General features: G+C 48.3%; 1 protein-coding gene across 1 annotated transcript; it reads right to left on the bottom strand.

Annotated features, from left to right (window-relative positions):
- Positions 1-14,279: 14,279 nt before the first annotated feature.
- LOC125942833 (zinc finger protein 81-like) lies at positions 14,280-14,753 on the bottom strand. The gene has a single exon (XM_049661075.1). The coding sequence runs from the start codon at positions 14,751-14,753 to the stop codon at positions 14,280-14,282; it is 474 nt and encodes a 157-aa protein (XP_049517032.1).
- Positions 14,754-20,363: the final 5,610 nt, after the last annotated feature.

Here is a 20,363-nt window from a genome sequence, read left to right as displayed (position 1 = left end):
TAAATAAAGATAAGCTGCAGAAGGGGGGGGGGGTGGACTGCAAGCTCAGAAATGACGCGTGTGTCCGTAATTCAGCCACTGGGCTGCGTGCAAAAACAAATACGTGTGCAGCTTGCAATAGTGCTGCAAAGCTGGAGTAAACAACGGAGCTGGTGATCGACCTAGCTTCTTCCAGGTTTTGCTAGGTTTGGCTTAGTTTTGCTAGGAAATGCTAAGTGCTGGTAGGCACGGTATTACGAATCGGCTCGCTGCCGACGTGCAGATTCTCGCTTGGCCGTGCGACGCGCTTCGATATGAGCGGCTTCTTCTTCGGGTGCCCGGATCTTTTTTGGTCGTCCATGTCAAGGCTACATGTACTCGCCACAGACTCAACGAAAGTTGTGCCGCCATCGTGGCGGCTCCAAGCTTTATCTCCCCGGTGACGTCACGGCCAAGCAGCGCCTCCACACTTGCTGGGGCGTGGCTGGTCGAAACCTGCCGAGCCACCGCCAGAGGCGCCTGCTGCAGTCACGTACACCACGCGCGTTCGGCGCGAACGCGGGGAATTGAGGAAACACGGGCGGCGTCGGCAGCAGCTCTGCGCGTTGCCTCATTGGTGCTGCTACAATTTGTTTCGCTCTCTCTCTCGCTCTCATTTTTTCTTTCCCTCTCCCGAGTATTGCGCGCGCCACGCGTATGCTCTCCTTCCCTCTCCTTAACGTCCCATGTCAAGGCAACATGTCCACGGCATGGAGAGGAGGCGAAGCACACGCCGCTCCGCGAGGAGGTTGCTAGGCAACGCAGTGACGTCATAGCTCGGCGAGGTTTTGCGGCTCGCGGCACAACTTACGGCCTGCCTGAACAGCTCCGCTGTTAAAAAAATGTCGCAGTTTCACGCACGCGAAAGGGGAAGCATCAGTTGCGATAGCAAAATAGTAGAGAGCTATACGGAGTAAGGATAGTAGTTTTATCATGTATATAAACATGGACATGCAGCAGCATCAGCAACGCGTAGAACTGTTCTCGACGCCGTCGGCGTTTTGCCCGCGTTCGCACCGAACGCGCGCGGCGTTGGTGACTGTTGCCGGTGCCTCTGGCGGCGGCTCGGAGGTTTTAGACGAGATCAGAACGGGACACTCATCGAGCAGCGTCGGAGGTCTTTATCACCTTCTCGCCTCGCAACATTTTTTATATAAATACGCATTTTGTGCCGCCGCTGAACGTCGCCTCCCCTCCTTCCCTTCCCCCCACTGGCTTTCGCACGACGGAAAATGTCGTGTTTGCTCTCCGCCTTGCGTTCGCTCCCCGTGAAAGCACGCGTCCCTCGCGCGCTTGCACTCGCACATGCAGCATACGGAGCGTGGCGACGATTTCATCGCCGCTGAACTCTATACGGAACCTCACGGTGAAGGCGACGGCAGAAATCCGCTTGGAGTGTTCATAATTGCTATCGCAATAAAACACACTCGCGGGTGAGAGACAGACACATTGTGTGCGTGCGTGCGTGTGTGTGTGTGCGTGTGTGCGTGTGCATTTGTTCTCAAAAATATTTTATTTCGCAGAAACCATCCCACGATGAGTGCAGTCGATGGTAATGCGTTTATCGTTGAATCGATATAGTCAAAACGTTTTTCTTTAAGCTACATACTGGGACGTTGCCTGTGAAAACTTCAATGGCGGACAAGGGATTCTTCTTGCCATGCGGTATGGACTGCCCGTTGTGCAGGCAGCTCGAGTCAATCGAACATCTCTTCATTGACAGCAGACGCTTTCCTCTTCTAGAACGTGCTCCAGTTGACGCCAAAAATACCTAGTGTTCTTCCCCCTCGTCCTCCACAACCAACCTCCAGTTCGACGAAAATATTTTGTCTTATGGGCCGGCTGGTTGAAAGGAAAGAATGCCAAGTGTACTTTTTTTTTTTTGCTCTGTAACATGAGCTCTAACCTGCATCGTCAGTGTAAGGTAGTATTGATCTCAATAGATGTTCATATTGTGCTTGTTTTTTTTTTTCATTTGTGTATCTACACTTATTGTAAACATTGTCTATTCTACACTTTGGAATTTTATTGCGATAGCAATATATATAGATCGACACTCCAGGCGCATTTCTGCCGCTGGCTTCGCCGTCGCTGTGAAGTTTAGTATAAAATTTAAACGCGATAAAATCGTCGCCGCGCGCCGTATGCTGTATGTGCGAGTGAAAGCGTGTGAAAGTGAGCCGGAGATCGCGGTTCAATCTTGCGCACGCAAGGGAGCAAAGCGGGAGAAAAGAGCACGCAAGGCTCGATCCGCAGTTCCCCGCGGAGCTCCCCACGCGCGCAAGGCTCCGTGGGGAGGTTAAGGAGGTGAGGTGAGGAGGGGGGGGGGGGGGGTTCTACTCCGGGTCTCTACTCCAGGTGGCTCGGGCGGCCGCGTGCGCCCACGCGGGCCGCTGTATCTTGAAAGCCATCTGCGACGGGGACAGAGTCCGTCCCGCGCGCTGTTCTTTCGCGGCTTAGTTCGCGTTGATACAAGACGCTGCACGAAGGTGAATTCGCTCGCTTCTGCTAACGCACTTCCTCACTCCAGCTGTTTGCCAGCGAGTTTCCCTTGTCATCGAGTGAGATGTGTTCATGTTTGCTTGTGCGCGCGTGACACCATGCTTGTTCATTTGGTTACTGCGCCTATGTTTACAACTTTCATCATCGTCATCAGCCTATATTTACGTCCACTGCAGGACGAAGGCCTCTCCCTGTGAACTCCAATTACCCGTCTTGCGCTAGTTGATTCCAACTTGCACCTTCAAATTTCCTAACTTCATCACCCCACCTAGTTTTCTACCGTCCTCGACTGCGCTTCCCTTCTCTTGGTATCAATTCTGTAACTCTAATGGTCCACCGGTTATCCATCCTATCCATCACATGACCTGCCCAGCTCCATTTTGTTACTCTTACTGTCAACTAGAATATCGGCTATTCCCGTGTGCTCTCTGATCCACACCGCTCTCTTCCTGTCTCTCAACGTTAGGCCTAACATTTTTCTTTCCATCGCTCTTTGTGTGGTCCTTAACTTGTTCTCGAGCTTCTTTGTTCGAGTATGTCCCCCCCCCCCCACACACACACACTTTTGAAAGCAATGCACTTTCGGCTTCAGGCTAGAAAGTCCAACAAAATTATAGCTGAATCTAAATTTTCTTTCTTAATCGAGTAGCCACGTAAGTAGTGCTTTCCTTTACTTCGTATGCCCTGCTTGGGCAGCGATAATTGTCTTTTGTGCCTCCTCGGGATGCGCTGTGGCAGACGATGCGCAGGATTCGCCATACACACTCGCATTGCGGAGAAGGCCTGGTGCTGGGCAGTTCCCGCCATAACAAATTTCAGCTTGAGCTACTATCATCATGGCGATATTCTGGGCCGCCTAACCGTAGTTGAAAGCGCGATCAGCTTGCTATGTTTAACCTGCGGGTGTAGGGAAATGTCCGGATAAAGTATTATAATCAGCCGCGCCCAACAGTTGGTGTACCTTACTGCATAAAATCGTCGTGTAAGGTTCCCGCAATAGTTCCCGCATTATCAAATGCGGGAACTATTGAATCTCTGTCCACAGATGGTCTACATAGCGTTGCAGTCTCAGTCTCTGATCACCGTCAAAAATCTAATCAAACCTCTCACAGGTGTAACTCAAATTCCGTTGTGTAATCACGACTTGATATATTCGCGAAAATGACCTTGGTTGAACCTGCAGAGAAATTTCAATTCCAATACAACATTGACTTGAATTTTTGGGGGAAGGCATGCGTCACTTCAGACTTTGTCTACTAGATTTTCATGCTATTTCTAAATAAGAGTTACACTAGCACTTGTTTTTTAACAGGAGCCAAGTAGAATATATGTCATACTTTGAAGACATTGGAGCCACTTTTCGGTGACGTGTACCGATAATTTAACTGCGTAGGTTACTTATGTACTCTGAAAACAGTTACTTAATACTCGCTTTCTTTTAATTTTTATGCGTCATACTCAGCATTTAGTTGTTTTCCCCCGGTATCCTCGGCAACCTATGCGAGGCACGGCGGTAATATTTCTTCCAACTACGCAGCACTGTTATTATTGACGAGCGATAAATGTTTATTCTGTCTAGGTTCAATACAGCCTTTGTATAAAGTTACTCATTCAAATGTCCCAGGGTGTCATACTGCCGCTTATCGAAATGTTTCCCAGACTCTTTAAAACATCTTGACGAGATACGGACATGAAATTCTGTGAAAATTGAGAATTTTAGGCACAATGCGCTGCGAAACTTTCATGTTCCTGCTTTAAATGTGAGTGTTGCCTACATTTACTAAACCGTCGTTTTCCCATGTGTTGTAGCGTACCATACGAGATTCCTAGTTTCTTTCTCGGGTGTCCTTGGTCAGCTCAACATGGCACCTCGTTTATATCTGGGGCAAATTAGGGGCAGTGATGACAGGTTCTTTTATTTAATGTTTTTGACGGTTCTCCGAGGCAGAGCCTCCGAGAACCCCATTGAGGACAAAGCCATTGGTTGAAGAACGCACACACAAAGCTTTTAATATAACGAAAAACGTAAAAACCATCAACCAAACACTCAATGAAAAACTCACAATAGGAAACATTCAGAGCTAGAATGCTAACGATATCAGGCAAGTTCGGCCAGACCGCGAGCGTGGTTGCACAACAGTCTCGACGCGGAGAAGCGGAGACGAGACGGTTCAAGAAGTGGCGTCGATCTCACCAAAGGTTGGTGTATTGGATCGTTGACCGAGCTACCGGAGCGTAGCAGCTCTGGCTTGAAGGGAGAAGGCAGGCGGCTTGGTGGCACGGGCAGACGGCGTTCTGGCCGGGAAACTGGTTGTCGAACTAGGGTCCGTAGCCTGACAGCTCACGTTCTGCCCAAGGGTGCAGACGCTCGCCGGCCTCGGGCCGCAGTTGACGATCGGGCAAAGTGGCGACGCCCAAGAACGGGTTGGCAAGAGGCCCCGGTCGGGTGATGTCCTAGTGGCTCGGGTCTGGAACCCGACGGCCCCTCTTCAATCCCCCGGTCCGGTGGCCGACCTTCTCCTGGTGCCGCTTCTGGAACTCTCCCCATCTTCTGCCAGCGCGGCTCGCTTTTCTGCCGCTCTGGCCGATTCGTCGTTTGCTCATTGGCTGCTCGAAGCTCCGTGTTCTCTTCTGATTGGATTCGCTGTTTTCCTCTTAGTTTCTTTTCTTGCGCCGCGTTTTTCACGTGCCGTTCGCTCTTCGACGTTGTCGTTTTTAAGCCAGCATGGAATTCGCCTCGCCGTGCCCTCTCCTTGTCGTCTGCTTCTTGTCTCAATCCACTGCACCTTGTCGCGCACTCCACACACCACAGGGGCATGGTGTGGGTAGTGTGTAAGCAGTGCTCCAAATGGGAAGGTTAATTGTGCCTTCTCCCGCGGAATACGTATGCAAGTGGTACATAGCGATATTAGTGTGTGTTACGTGTAACTCTGGCATAATTACAACTGCAACTGAGGTCAAGTTTTGTGAATATAGAGGGAACGATACATGCCAAATTTCTATGCGATGGTAGATACACATTGATCAAATACAGCTTTAAATAAAACGTCAGCATGTATTCGAAAGCATCACGGTGCTATTAGTAGCTAGGTTTCCGAGGTTCCAAGAGAACTCTGTGTTTCAGATATTTTATACTTTGAAGGAATAGGCAGCATTTTAGATGCAATATGACGCGAAGTTTTAATGTTTCTGGCTTGTTTATAGAAGCGCTAAGAAGAATTATTGAACACTAATATTTTTGTTCTTTTTACTTTTTCATGCGTGATATATTAGGTTCACGCGGTGTCTTCACTAAACTAAATAAAGGAGGCAGCCACTTTGTGTTTCATTACTCTAAAGACTAGGTAATGGGTGATGCGTAGGTAAAGGTCAATATAGGTGAGTAATTGGGGATTTATGAATACATTAAGTGTGCAAGCGCTCCAGAGCATTATAAGCGTATCGAACGAGCAGTGCAGAATAGAGCACGCTGCACTGGCAGAACTATAAACGCCACCAAGAGCAAATTTAGCGAACATTAGTGCTACGCCATGAAAACTCTCAGCGAAGTTGAATGCGGTTGGATCAAACACAGCCTTTGTAAAAAATGTCTTATTCGAGTCTCAGGGCGTGTGATATGGCCACTATAAGCTATGCTTCCCAGTATCACGACATAGCTGTGGATTACAACAGGTTTATATTTCGTGGGAAGGGGAGGGGCATTGATGGTAAGTGCAATGCGCGACAAAAGTTTTACGTTTCTGGTCCAGTTAGAGGCGTTGCAAATAACTACTGAGCCGCCATATTTTTATCCCTAATTTCAGGCGTCATAAGACGTTCCTATTTGGTTTCAGCGATGTTCTCGGTGAACTAAACAAGGCACTGTGTTTGTATGTGGTGAAAATTAAAGGCGCGGTATGGGCAATATGTAGATGAACTTCTTCGTCAGGGGACTAATTATTGAATTTGCAGTAAATTACGTATGCAAGCGATCTGGAGTTTTATGAATGTGTTTTACTAACAAAGCAGAATTCATCTCGCTGCTCTTGGAGAACTGTGAACTCAAGCGATATCAACACTTTAGCGAAAATTTGGTGGGGTGTGGGTATGTCAGGGGTAGGGGGGTAGGGAGGGAGGACACCATGGTAAATCTTCTGGCAAAGTAACATTTGTGTTGATGAATTACAGGGTTTTTCAAGTTTCCCAACAAGAAGTGCCCCGAAGCATTACAAGCGGGCAGGGTTTAAGCCGAACAGGACTACTTTTGAAAGTGTGTGATAAAATTACTGGAAACTGAAACTTTTATTGCAACTGCTCGAAAGCGCTTCGCTGGAAATTGGGCTGTAGTTCTCCAAGGTCACACATATCGGCTGCCTTTTTTTTCTTGTGAATATTGCGAGTCATTGATGTTGATTGTAGTTCGTGTGTATAAAAACTCGACAATGCGGTCTTCTCGCGGTCGCGGTCATCGACGGCAATTTGCCAGTATCCCGAGCGGAGATCTAGCGACGAGAAATATTTGGCACCATGGAGGCAGTCGAGCGCATCATCAATTCGTGGGAGAGGATACACATACTTCTTCGTTACCCAATTGAGATGGCGATAATCGACGCAGAACCGCCAGCTGTTCTTCTTTTTCACAAGCACTACAGGGGATGCCCAAGGGCTAGAGGAAGGCTCTATAACATCTTTATCAAGCATTTTCTCTACCTCCTTTTGGATGACTTCGCGCTCAGAGTGAGATACTCGGCAAGGGTGCTTGTGAAGGGGGCTGGCGTCTCCAGTGTCGATGCGGTGGGCCACTTCATGTGTACGTCCTAGTGAACTGTTCGCAACATCAAATACGTCAAGGTACGAAAATAGGACACCACGGAGTGCTGCACTTTGGGAAGGTAGGAGGTCGGGGGATATCATTTTGTCCAGAAGTGCCTGGGTTGGCGCCGGTATGGCAGGTTGCGTCGCGGTCTCAGCGTCAGCAGCGAATGCAGAAACAATACATTCTTCCAAAGGTGACAGTTCGGCTAGTGAAATTCCTTGAGGAAGAACATGTGTCGAAGTAGAAAAGTTGAGGACTGGAAGCAACGTTTTGTTGTTGGCAATAAGCACTACGGTATGGGGAAGTGCGATGTTGTGCGAAAGGATCAGATCTGTGAGGGGAGCGACCACATATTCACCATCAGGGACTGGGGGAAACGGTGACATAAGGACGTAGGTAGCAGCCTGCGCGGGTAGTCGTAGATACTCCAGAGAGCGTAGGCGAGCGTTACTTGATGCGGTGTCATCAGGACACAATGGCAGTTCGAGCCGCAAAATGCCAGAAGAACAATCGATGAGGGCAGAGTGGGCGCTCAAGAAGTCAATGCCAAGAATGGCATCATGTGTGCAAGCGTCGAGAACGGCGAAGAGAACTGAAGTGTGGTGGCCGACAACAGTAACGCGGGCAGTGCACATACCAAGAACAGGTGTTCGGGTGCCGTCAGCTACTCGCACAATAGGAGACACGGCAGGTGTCAGCACTTTGCGTAGGCGGCGTCGGAGCGTAGAACTCATAACAGATATGTGGGCGCCAGTATCGATGAGAGCAGTAACGGGCACGCCGTCGACGAGAACACAGAGCAAATTGCGTCTTGAAGTAGGGGTCGATAGAGGTTTTGCGGTCCTTGTCGTCAATGCAGCCTCACCTCCCGGAGCTGCACTGGCTAGTTTCCCGGGTGGAGTCCAGAGGAAGCCGGAGAAGGAGAGCGACAGCGTTGAGGGGAGCGCGACTGGCGACTCTGAGGTGACGGCGATCGGCTGGACCAGTGTCCTTGTGCGGCAATATCGGCGTAGGTCGATTCTGAGCGCGAAGAAAGACGGTGAGGATCACGGGCCGGGAGTTGGTCGTCAAGAAAAGATGTGCTGTAGTACGGGCCACGATCTTGGTGGCGGTCACCGGGGAAACTTGGTCGGTAATTCCGACGATTGCGGCAGTGGCGTGAAATGTGGCCGACGCGAGAGCAAGAAAAACAGATTGGTCGATCGTCAGGCGTCCTCCACTCAGAAGGGTTGCGGTAGCGGGGTGTGAACCGGGGAGCGGAAGCAGCAGCAGCAACAATTGGGGCCGTGTGGTGTTCAGTGGGAGGACCGGACGCGCACATGGGCGGAGGGGCGTAACTGGGGGCTTGTGGAAATACGACGCTCATATTGGCAACCTCCTGACGTACGACGGCCTGAATGAGAGATATTGTCGCCAAATGGTCGGGAGCAGGTGCCTGATAAGCGGCTGGAGCCATGGCTTCGAGCTCCTGGCGAACAATCCTGGCCAAGTTGTTAGGCGGCGAGAACGGAGGGGGCGTCACGGGATCATCGCACGAGGATGTCGCAGCTGTATTCGGGAGTCTGTTAAAGCGCTGAGTAATCCGCCTGCTTTTTGCTTGTTCAAACCGCCGGCATTCTGTGATAATGGAGTCAACCGTGGTGCAGTTCTTACACATGAGGATGTTGAAGGCTTCGTCAGCTATGCTTTTCAACACGTGGCCAACCTTGTCCGTCTCTGGCATGTCTTTGTCAATGGTACGGCACAAGGCTAGTATGTCTTGAATGTATGCGACGTACGACTCCGTGGACGTCTGAGCTCTGGCTGCCAGCTCGTGCCGGGCTGTCATTTGGCGCGCGGCCGATCGGCCAAACAGTGCACGCATCTTCTCCTTGCATAGGTCCCAACTTGTAAGTTCTTCTTCGTGCGTGTTAAACCACACCCGAGCCGTGCCCCGTAGGTAGAAAATGACGTTGGCAAGCATTAGAGTCTCATCCCACCTGTGGTGCTTGCTGACGCGCTCGTACAATAGGAGCCAATCGTCGACGTCTTTGTTGTCCGTGCCGCAAAACGTGCCGGGGTCGAGGGGCTGCGAAAGGACCACGGTTGCCGGCGCCGCGGGCGCGGGCTGCGATGACTGCGTACTGTCTTCGGCCATGGAGGCGGGAGAAACGTGGCGTCCGCTCCGAAGATCCAGGGCCGGGTGGAATAGAGCCCGCAACCTCCACCAAAAAGATGTTACGGGGAGTATTTAATTAACCGAGAACGGCTAGCACTTGCCTAGTCAAGACTGCACAAAGCGCACAGGTTCCAGCAGGTTTTCAGTCCGACAAGAGAGCCTCTGACCCAGCCCCACTACAATGTCTTTGTCTTTGCCATTGCTCGTGACAATATTACCCTAAGTAGCGATGCATTTGCGTTGTAGACTTAAACGTCAAGTACAAGTCTTTGTTTTTTAATAAAATTGATTGTAGCAAATGTGTATTTTTTATATGCGCTGTACTAGTGCTACTGGGAGAGATCAGGGAACTCTGCCTCATTGCCTCCCCGCATCATCGGGAGATTACATATAGTTTCAAGAAATAAATGCAAATTCAAATAACTCTTCGGGATCCCATGGTTCACCATGTGTGATTGATAAATACGTATAGGCCTGTTCAACAAATAAATAACTGACAGACTGCAATAGTGATAACTGACAGATGTAATATAGTAAGACGAAATATATACAAGGTCCATACTGAAAATACCCCATATTCCCCATAACTCCTATATCCAATAACATCATATGACATATGGGAAAAACGGGTTTCTGTATGGGATCCTATATGTTTCATATCAGATTATTGGATATGGGAGTTATGGGGCACGTGTCCCAAATATCACGCACCAAGATTTAAAAAAGAGCAATGTGTGGGTGCGCGTGTGCGCGCGTGTGGGTGCGTACGTGCGTGCGCGCCTGTGTGTGTGTTTTTGTTTTGAAGCCAGTTGTTCCAAGCCCGGCGTCACGACAGTTCCGTCGAAGTCACGGATTTTACAGCTCATTCTGAGATGAATCGTAAGCATAAAGGATTGTTCTCTGCGAGGTTGGACATTTCGCTCATTTGTTAAACTGTGTCGCTGTATCTCTGCCTCTATTGCCGACGGTCAGGTTAAAATGATGTCATTGTGTTCCTTTAGCCTATATAAAAGCACAGATTTTGCTATCATTATTCAAACGGAATTCGCGATTTCTTCGTGCAGTCATATTTTGAGTTATTCGCGAAGTCGTGCGTAACATACCTTTATGCCACCTAGCGCGTCAGGGCATCCACCCTCTGCACCATACTACATCTAATTCACTCCTTATTGGGTGAACAACCGCGTAGATATATTCCTTATATTAATTTTCTCTATCAAAAAAAAAACCCACGGCGAGGCACCAGTTGGAATTCCCATTCCATTTCCAGGACTGGCACTGCGAACGAGAGCTCTTGGTGGCGGTGGAGCTTAGCAGGCCAGATAACTTGCAGAGCTGCAGATTCAGAAGAGACAAGTTGTCCTCTGCACAAGAGTACAGCTCGGAGCTAAAAGCAACCATTTCATAGTTTTTCTCGGAAGGGAGGGATGTCAGAGAAAAAAATATTGCCGTGGTCCACTGTCACGATTTCTTTAATCACTGCAAGGCTTCGATTTATTTATTTATTTTATTGCGAAATTTGTCTGTTTCCATGTAGCTTCGCACTTTCCGAAAACGGAAGGAGTGGAGGTGGGAAAATTTTTTCTCTGAGCTAGAGAAAATTCCTCCTCATTCCGGATTTCTGCAAAAGCTATATTTGCATAAGACTGCAAAGAAATTCCACTAAGTTATATTATCTTAATTTCGGATCGCGTTACTTGTTTCGCCCAAAGTCTTGCGTCGTCCAACTTTTCCTTCCAAGGCGCTTTTGCCTCCACTAGTCCAGGATTTATACACACCCCCCCTAACACCTCCCAGGAGGATCTGGACACCCACCCAAAATTATTCCGGGCCAACCCCACCCCCTCTCCTCTTTCTTACAGGCACTCATCCTGGATAAAAATTACGCTGAACCCTTCCACTGTGGTAATCGTTTTAAGAAATATTTACTCTTGGCGGAGCTGGACGCTACGTAGCCTTAATTTTGAGGCCCAATTTTGATGTTCCGCGTGAAGACGACAGTGCTAAACTGCTACCTGCAGGGAGCGGAGAATGCTTGATGTCGCGGTAGACTCTCGCGCGTGCTTAAGAGGCGAGATTCATGTTTGGTCTTTCCGATTTTACATTTTCAAGTCCAACGTACTCGGATGCACAATACGTACAGTACGAGCACTATCACTGTGCTTAGTCGTAAAATTTAGAATGTGGCAGATTGCTCTCGTTATTCATTCATTCAAATAACTTTATTATTGCGATAGCAATTATATGGACACTCCAAGCGGATTTCTGCCGTTTGCGTCGCCGTGAGGTTCCGTATAAAGTCCAAGGGCGATAAAATCGTCGCGGAGCGCCGATTTTATCGCCCTTGGGAAAGCGCGCGGGGGACGCGCGCTATCACGGAGACCAAACGCACGGCACGAAAGGCCGTGGGGGTATGGGAGGGAAGGAGGTGGGGCGACGCTGTGCTGCTGCACCAAATGCGTATCTTGCAACCGGGCGCAAGGGAAACTAGCCACTCAATCTTCTACGCGAAAGGAGAAAGCGGGAAGGAAGCGCGGGAGGGTGTGGGGGGTGCAGCTTCTACTCTGCCAACAATGCGCTTGTACTTTGCCCGGCTGCGCTGGTCGCCCGCACCGTCTCCTAAATGCGATCTCCACACGGCTCTGACCTTTGTATGCGCTGTGCATTCGCCGCTCAGTTTACGGTGAAGCGATAGACTGCACGAACCTTCGCTCGCTGCGGCGGCTGCGTTTGCTGCCAGCGTTTTGACAGTGGTTGTCTGCGGTCATTGAGTGTGATCTATTCATGTTCGCTTGTGCGCGCTGAGACCACGCTTGTTAATTCAGTTAGTAAGCGAGTGTGTCCAAGTTTATGCAGCCGATAAAACTACTATCCCTACTCCGAATAGCTCTCTACTAATTTGCTATGGCAATTGATGCTTCGCCTTTCGGGCGAAACTGCGACATTTTTTGAGTGCCCTGCGATTTGGTGGGGTAGGCCTGGACCCCGCCTAGACTTCCGCAAAGGGTTGATGGCCCTTGGCATCTCCCCTCTCGTTATTGAATGAGTAGAATTTACAGATGGTATGCCGGAGAGCTGACTTCACAGCAAGCACTGCTAATGCTTGTGTGTGAGGTCGAGAAAAAGAATGTTCCCTGCTTTGTCATCAGCTGCGATGAAGATATTGCTTCTTCCCATATGAATTCCTGCCGTTGAACGAAGCTTTTCTACCATGAACAGGCTCTTAGCATCAGATAGATGTCACATTACGCTGGCCCATGTCGACGCGCTGATGAAAATTTCTATCGAAGCTTCATGTATCCCCAATATTAGGAACGCAACAGACGAAGAAACGGATGAATATTTGCAGTTTGTGGACCAAGCCTACAAGAAAACAAAAATCATAACTTCAAATTTTATAATATGCCATGAAAATTGATATGAACGATTAGAATTTATTTCATATGTCATTCTTAAATAACAAAATCCTATTTAAGTCTTCTTCCTGTTTCTACCCAATGTCGCCCGATTCATGGCCAATCCCCTATAGTGAGTTGTGCTATACATAACTCGTATATGCACCAAACCAAACCAAACCTATATGATGTTAACCAAGAAACCACGTCGTGTATTGTAGATGCGTGCGGGGTGACACGGTGCAATTGTGTAGTCCCATCTTTTTTCTTATTATCATTATTTTGTGAATGTGGCAGCCACGGTTGGCCTAACAGTTTCTTTAGATATTGTACGTACAGGATTAAAGCGGACATCATGCGCATATATACTTTTTAAATGCGAATCATTTCTTGGCGATCATATACCACTTTGAGAGTATCTATGTATCTATCGATCTATCCGCCTACGTCTTGGTGCTCTCATGGTCGCTTCGTTAACTTGGTACGTACTGAAATTGGCATAGTGTGACAAGAGTGTATGACGAACATAAATAGTAGGTCATGACATGCGTGTCACGTAGGTCATGGAACAGCCGCCTACGTCTTGGTGTTCTCGTGGCCGTTTCGTTAACTTGGAAGGCTCCCCGCACACTGCTTCGCATAACATCGATTCCCACAGGGGGTGGGATCTGCCGACATTTCTTTTTGTTCTCAGTTGTTATATTTTAAATGTATTGTATAAGGTTTGTGGCTTCTCCGTGCCTATTGTGCTTGGTATTTTTTTTCTCGTGCAAAGTGATATTCTACTTAGTTTTGAAAACGCATGCACTTTATTCTTTCAATAAGAATTGTAGATTAAGAACTTGCTTCACTTTCTTCTGCATAGAAAAAAAGAGACTAAACTTCATGCAATAACAAGAAAACTCTAAATGCTGTCCCGTATGTTGTTCTAATTTTCAAACATGGTGACAGAACGCCATAGGTGTTTAAATATAGTACTGAATATATAATAAAAAAAACTAGGCACACATTTCGGCCTTCTATAAAGCGCTCGTTCGCGCCTGCCTGTCTCCACCTTCGTTGTAGCATTGTTTGCGCAACAAGATCAGCTCTACATGCACCAACAAGAACGAAACCCCTTGTAAGGTGTAGTTAATTATGCTGGCATAAAGTGTTAATTAGTGTACTTCTGCTAATTAGCAGCTTTTCCGTCACCATTTGTTTAAAACACACCGTTAAGCCCTAATGAAATAAAACAACGCGGTAAAACGAGCGCTAGCCCCTTGAACTTCTTACCCCCCCCCCCCACCTCGCCTTTCCCTCAATAAAAGATAAGCCATACTGCGTATCCACACATTCCCTCTCCCCCCCCCCCGCGCGTTCTGGTAACACCCCCCCCCCCCAAAGTCGGCATTCTGGATAAACCCCTGCACTATTCATCGTCCTTCTCTTTGTCGTCGTCGTTGTGACGAGCGCGCACGTGTCTTCTCAGGCCTGTCATGTTCTGAAGCCCCTTGTCGCAGTGCGGGCACTGCAGCGGGTACTGGCGGCCGTGGACGACCTGTGTGTGTCGTTTGGCATTGTGGCGCTGTGCGAACCTCATTCCGCACTCAGGGCAGACGTGCGACTTCTCCCCCGTGTGGGTCAGCAGGTGTCTGTTGAGATCAGACCTCTTCGTGAACCCTTTTACGCACTCGGGGCACACGTGACGGCGAGTGCTTTGGGACGAGTGCTGCAGCCTCCGGTGAGTCGTCATGCTGGACGCCTGCGTAAAGCGCTGGCCGCAGTCTGGGCACCCGTACGGCAACTCCCCCGTGTGGACCACCATGTGGCTGCTGAGATGTCCGCGACGGTAGAAGCCCCTGTCGCATACTTGGCACACGAATGGCCGCTCGCCCGTGTGCATTCTCTCGGGCTTCGTGACATCGTTCCTGCGAAGGTGGGGACGAAAAAAGAAAGCGAACAGAGCGGCATTTTGACGCTGGCAGTAGACGTATACTGCCACATTTGCACCAGCTTCGATATTCCGTTTAAGATGATATGAATTAAACAAATTCCAACCATTACTCCGGGCTTCCCGCGCTCGGAAAAAGAAGAAAAACGAGAAAAATAATGAAATGGGATTTTGGAGGGGCTATGCAGACGACGAATTTCTATCGAGCCTAAAAGTTTTCTTTCGTATACATGACGTTGTCTCTATTCGCGTAGGTAGAAAATAGTAATACGCAGAAATTATATTTCAAGTGCACTCGGAATACATCGCATACAGTTTGAGAATATGCAAACTTTTACATGTACATAAATAAGCGTTTAAAATTAATGTAATGCCGAAAGTGCGCATTATTTGGAGTAAAATTTAGAGAGTAAAATATACAGAGGGAGGAAGAAGAAGTGATCGTAGCAGTCTGCCTCAATTAACATAATAGCCACTGACGCTTACGTGAATGACGAAAAGGCGGGCGTAGGCATTTTCTCGCTTTCGCTTGGCTGGTCATTCTCCTTCAGACTACCAGATTTCACTCCTGTATTTGAAGCTGAGCTCCTAGCAATGATTCTAGCTTTGCGGAAACTCCCTTTAAATGAATCCAGCGCGTTAATTCTAACAGATTCCCTTTCTGTCTGTACTGCGCTTACAGCTTCAACAAATTCACCGGCTCTAAAGACGTTTCTAACATTAGTTCCCCCCCAGATGAATCTTATAAAATTATTATGGGTACCAGGACACTGCGGATTACATTTAAATGAAATGGACGATTCATTAGCGAGAGCATCCCTGAATGGACCGATACTATCGGTCCTTCCAGTGGTGGCACAAATAACAGAGATGAGATATCGGAAATATGCAATTCGTAGAGATATCATGGAAACAATAACATCATGGACTGAATTTCAGCACCTAAACTTTCCGTGGAAAATTCATTGGTGTCCATCAAGACAATCGGAAGTCATCCTTACAAAATTACGTTGCCGTGTCCCACCATTAAATTTATATTTACACAGGGCTGGTCTGGCGATATCGCCGCTGTGCCAATTCTGCCTAGAAATAGAAACCGTAGAACACTATTTTTTAATCTGTCGTCAGTATAAATTACAAAGAAAAAGACTTCTTGAAATACCGCTTGCTAAATTAGGGTTAAATTTAACATCAGAATCAGTACTCACTTTCGGTGCCTCGGTATTGGGCTTTAGCCACAGGGACGTATTTGATGCCATTGTGGTTTCATTCAATCAACAAAACGAATAAAATTTTAAATTCCCACTTTTACAATTCTCTGAGAGATATTTCAGTTTTAATTTATGGCATTAGTATTATAAGTTATGCAGTTCAGAAAAATTAATCTGTCTGTTGTTCTGATTACTAAAATGCACATTAACTGTAGTTTCAGAATGCATATCTAAAAGTTCAGACGCTCAATTCTTGGCCAATCCCCCGAAGTGGGTACGAGCCATGTGCTGAGGACATCATCATCATCATCATCATCATGAATTTGCCTCAGCTCCGATCTCTCAGTGTATTCCTGTGATTTTCTCGTGATTTCTGCAATCAAAGACAAGAACACTGGGGGACGTCTTTCCTTAGGATGGGGGATAAAAACCAATCCCAGCAGTTGGACCCTGGACGACCACATCATTCGGCCTCCGATGCGAGTGACCGCTTCGGCCCCAGCCTGGTCGACATTGATACTTCCGATGGCTATTCCACTGAAGATATGGCCTCGGATTGCGACTTCACCGTTGTCTCAAGCCGCCGTTTGAAGAGGAAGATCAGAAGGACATCACCAACCGGTCGACAGCCACCGAAAAAGGCGAGTGGCATGCGGTCATACACAATCCCCTATGTACCAACAACGACGACAGACATCGTGAACTCTCTGAATAGGCAAAGCTTGACGGAGTATTTTGAACTTGTCGCCCCTGGCCAAGTTGAAGAGATACGTATAAATGCTCAAAACAACATCCTGTCTGTGGAAGTCAATACAAAGACCATACTGGACACACTAAAGTAGTTAAGTTGGGCAACATTCCGGTCCGCGCATTCTCCGCGTATGACAAGGAAACTACAACAGGCGTCATCTACGATGTGGTCGAAGAGATTACTGACTCCAGCCTTGAAAAATTGCTCTCATCGTCGGCTCCTGTACTTGGCTTTCATCGCTTTGGACGGTCCCGATGTGTGAAAGTAGTGTTTCAGTCGGAGACCTTGCCTGCACACGTCAAGGTTGGATACGTGAGGCATTCGGTACGTCCTTACGTACCGAGGACTCTACAATGTCATAAATGCTTAAAATTTGGGCATGTCAGTGCAGTTTGCAAAGGTGTGGTAACATGCAAACGATGTGGTGGATCTCACGAATATTATAACTGCAGCGTTGCTGCAAAATGTCCGAACTGTTCGGGCGCCCATGATGCTACATCAAAGGAATGTCCCAAGATGAGGAATGAAATAAGTATTGTGAAGAAGATGGTTAGAGAGCGTTCCACACACAGAGAAGCTGCAAGGGCTGTACAGCGCCGTCTGTGTCGTTCACGACACCGACGCCGACGAAGCAGCAGTGCTCATCAAGTAGAAAAACCAACACCCAAAGTGCAGTCTTCATCACCTTCTCGCCCGATCTTGCCGGCCAGAAATGAAGACACGCGTACTTCAATGCCCTTACAGAACACGAAAGTGCAAGGTCACCAGTCATTAGCCCCGAATACATCGGAGGCGGAATGGCCATCGTTACCATCGAGACCTCCGTGTACGCCCCGTCGCACAGTGCTGTTGCTTGCAATGAAGAGAACCGAAAGACGGATGATCTTGACGTCAAGGCTGTGTTAAAAAAATTTGATGGGTTCGATGCGCAAGATCCTTGGCAACCTAAACAGCCCGGCTGCTAATTAAGGCTGCTGTACAGCTACTTGAGGTTTTGGAGCCACTTCTAGTGATTATTCAATAAGCGAATATGGCATTGATATTTGAGGAACGCATACGTCAGTCGCTTGTTATGCAATGGAACGCCAGAGGTCTACGTGGTCGTCTGCCGGATTTCAGACAGCGGGTGTTTAAGTACCAATTTCCAGTTATTGTTATATGCGAGCCAAACATGGATTCCACGTTCCGTATCTCTGGGTATATCCAGGAATGGCCCCGCAGCGACCAACGTGCAAGCAAAGTACTACTTTGTATACACCGCGATCTGACGTACTTTAGACTTGACATCACGCCGCATACTGCCAACGGTTACGTATGCCTGACAATAACACACAAAAGGCGAACGTTCTCTGTAATTGGTGGATACATCCATCCAAGAGCAAAGATTGACTGCTCATACCTGATGTCTGTGCTGCAAACCACACGAAGTCCGCACGTTGTGATTGGTGACTTTAACGCACATCATCCCCTATGGAGTAGCGCTGCAGTGAACTGTCGTGGCAGATTTGGCCAACTTCATGTGTAATCAGGGACTAAGAGTGCTCAACGACGGGTCACCTACATTCATTCGTGGAACTTCTTACAGCAGCTGCCTTGACCTTTCTTTTGTGCCCAGAAGCCTTCTGTCAACTGCATGTTGGTCCACGGATGTAGAAACTCATGGAAGTGACCACCTCCCAACATACGTTCAATTTAGCTGGTTGCGCCGCTCAGCCTCCCGATGCACACACCAAATAGACTGGACTTTATTTAAGGCGTCTATCAAAACCAGATGTCAGTGCACGCCTTTTTTAAAATTGCGATAAAGACTTGCAATTAAGGCATAATTCTTGATATGTATATGTGTATTATATGTGTGCTGTGAGGCCTGTGTTGTGTATGAATTGAAGCAGTGTCTTGTGGAATCTGTTATCATGTATCCAGCGGTCATAGCTAGTTGTCACACTGTAGCGGAGGCCGGATTGTAGTAGGAGACGCGAGCGTTTCGATTGTAAACCAGTACATGTCCATATTAGATGGTATGCATCTGCTTCCATCACAGGGACGGAGCAGTATGGACACGTAGCACCCAGTGGTAAATGCGACCAGTTCCACCTTGAGATCACAGCGGTGTAAGGGCCACCCTGGCCCGAAGCCTCTTAAGCACAACTTCCGCCGCCCTATTAAGGTGAAGGGGGAGGGAGCAGACACACGGGGGGATAAGAGCGCGTGTGTCCTGCCGGAGAAAATTTTTACGGGCTCGGAGTGAGTTAAGGGGTTGAGGTGGGAGGGGAATAGACGGAAGGTCTGGATTAGGAGGGCAATGTGCCTGCTGATCAGCAGCAATGTTGTGAGGGTTCGCTGCATGGCCTTGAATCCAGTGTACCTTGACGCAAGTAGCTGTTTTTCTATTCATAGTGTGTATTGTCTCGCAGATTTCCATCGCCTTGTCAACCTTCTTCAGTTCCTGAATAGCCGCTAAAGAATCAGTGAAGATATCTAGTTGTTTGATGGTAGGCAGCTTAGATGTCGCATCTTGCACAGCGTCGTGGATGGCTTGAAGTTCGATTACTAGAGCGCGGGCTTCCGTAGATAAATAGCGCTGGTGGCCGCTGATCAAAGTATGCGTAGTACTAAGGAATGATGTCCTCCCGCCGTCTGGGAGAATAGCAGCATCCGTATAGACTTTGCAGGTGTTAGCGCATGACGCATCGATGGTATTGTGGTCGTCAATAATACCTGTTGTATCGCAGCATCGTAACTTCGTTGGCTTATTAGTTTTGATGCTGGTGAATTCCCAGGGAGGCATGGATAGGGCTGATTGTCAATCCGAGAGCCGCGTTAAAAAGGAGCATGCAACGCAGCGACAGCCTACACCATCCGAGGTTGAGGACATCATTGCTACTTCTCTGCGTGACACAACGAGACACGTTAACCTACCGATGCGCAGATAAGCGATCGATTCAGAATACGAGGCCCTTCGTGCAATCCGCCGCCGCGCAGAACGACGATACAGAAGAACGAAGTCTCCGTCAGACCTTTCAGCTAGTCGCCGAGCGCAACGACACGTTCTTGGGCATCTCGACAAGCTTGACAGGCAGCGGCGGCGGAAGTTCTGCGGCTCTCTGCACCCAAGACAGCCTTTATCTAAGATCTGGCGGGTACTAAACTATTATTGCGCAACAAAAGGACATGGACGGCAGAGAAGAACACACACACCAAGCGCAAATCTGCCATCCATGTCCTTTTGTTGCGCAATAATAGTTTAGTAATGGACTACCAACTTGCCCGGAATGCTCATCTCATCTGGTGCGTAGTACGAAGTCTGCAGACAAGTCCACAACAAAGCCACCCATTTCGTGTCGTGGCTCTACATCAAGGCCAGAGCGAATTGGAGGTGGCCAATGACTACTGTAAACTTGTGGTGGCTACCTCTAATACCGAAATTGAAGCTCTTACCACCATTGCGCCCCCGTCACCTGATGAGCGTCTTGAGGTGCCTTTTACGAAGCAAGAACTTGACGCTGCAATTTCTGTCTCCCGACGCTCATCGGGTCCAGGTCCAGACAGAATCACGTACGCTGCACTCCGTCATCATGACACAGAAGCACGACAAATCCT

The sequence above is a fragment of the Dermacentor silvarum genome, chromosome 1, assembly GCF_013339745.2.
Source record: "Dermacentor silvarum isolate Dsil-2018 chromosome 1, BIME_Dsil_1.4, whole genome shotgun sequence".
Taxonomy (NCBI): domain Eukaryota; kingdom Metazoa; phylum Arthropoda; class Arachnida; order Ixodida; family Ixodidae; genus Dermacentor; species Dermacentor silvarum.
Note: the sequence above shows the minus strand (reverse complement) of the source record. Positions and strands in the feature narration are given on the sequence as shown.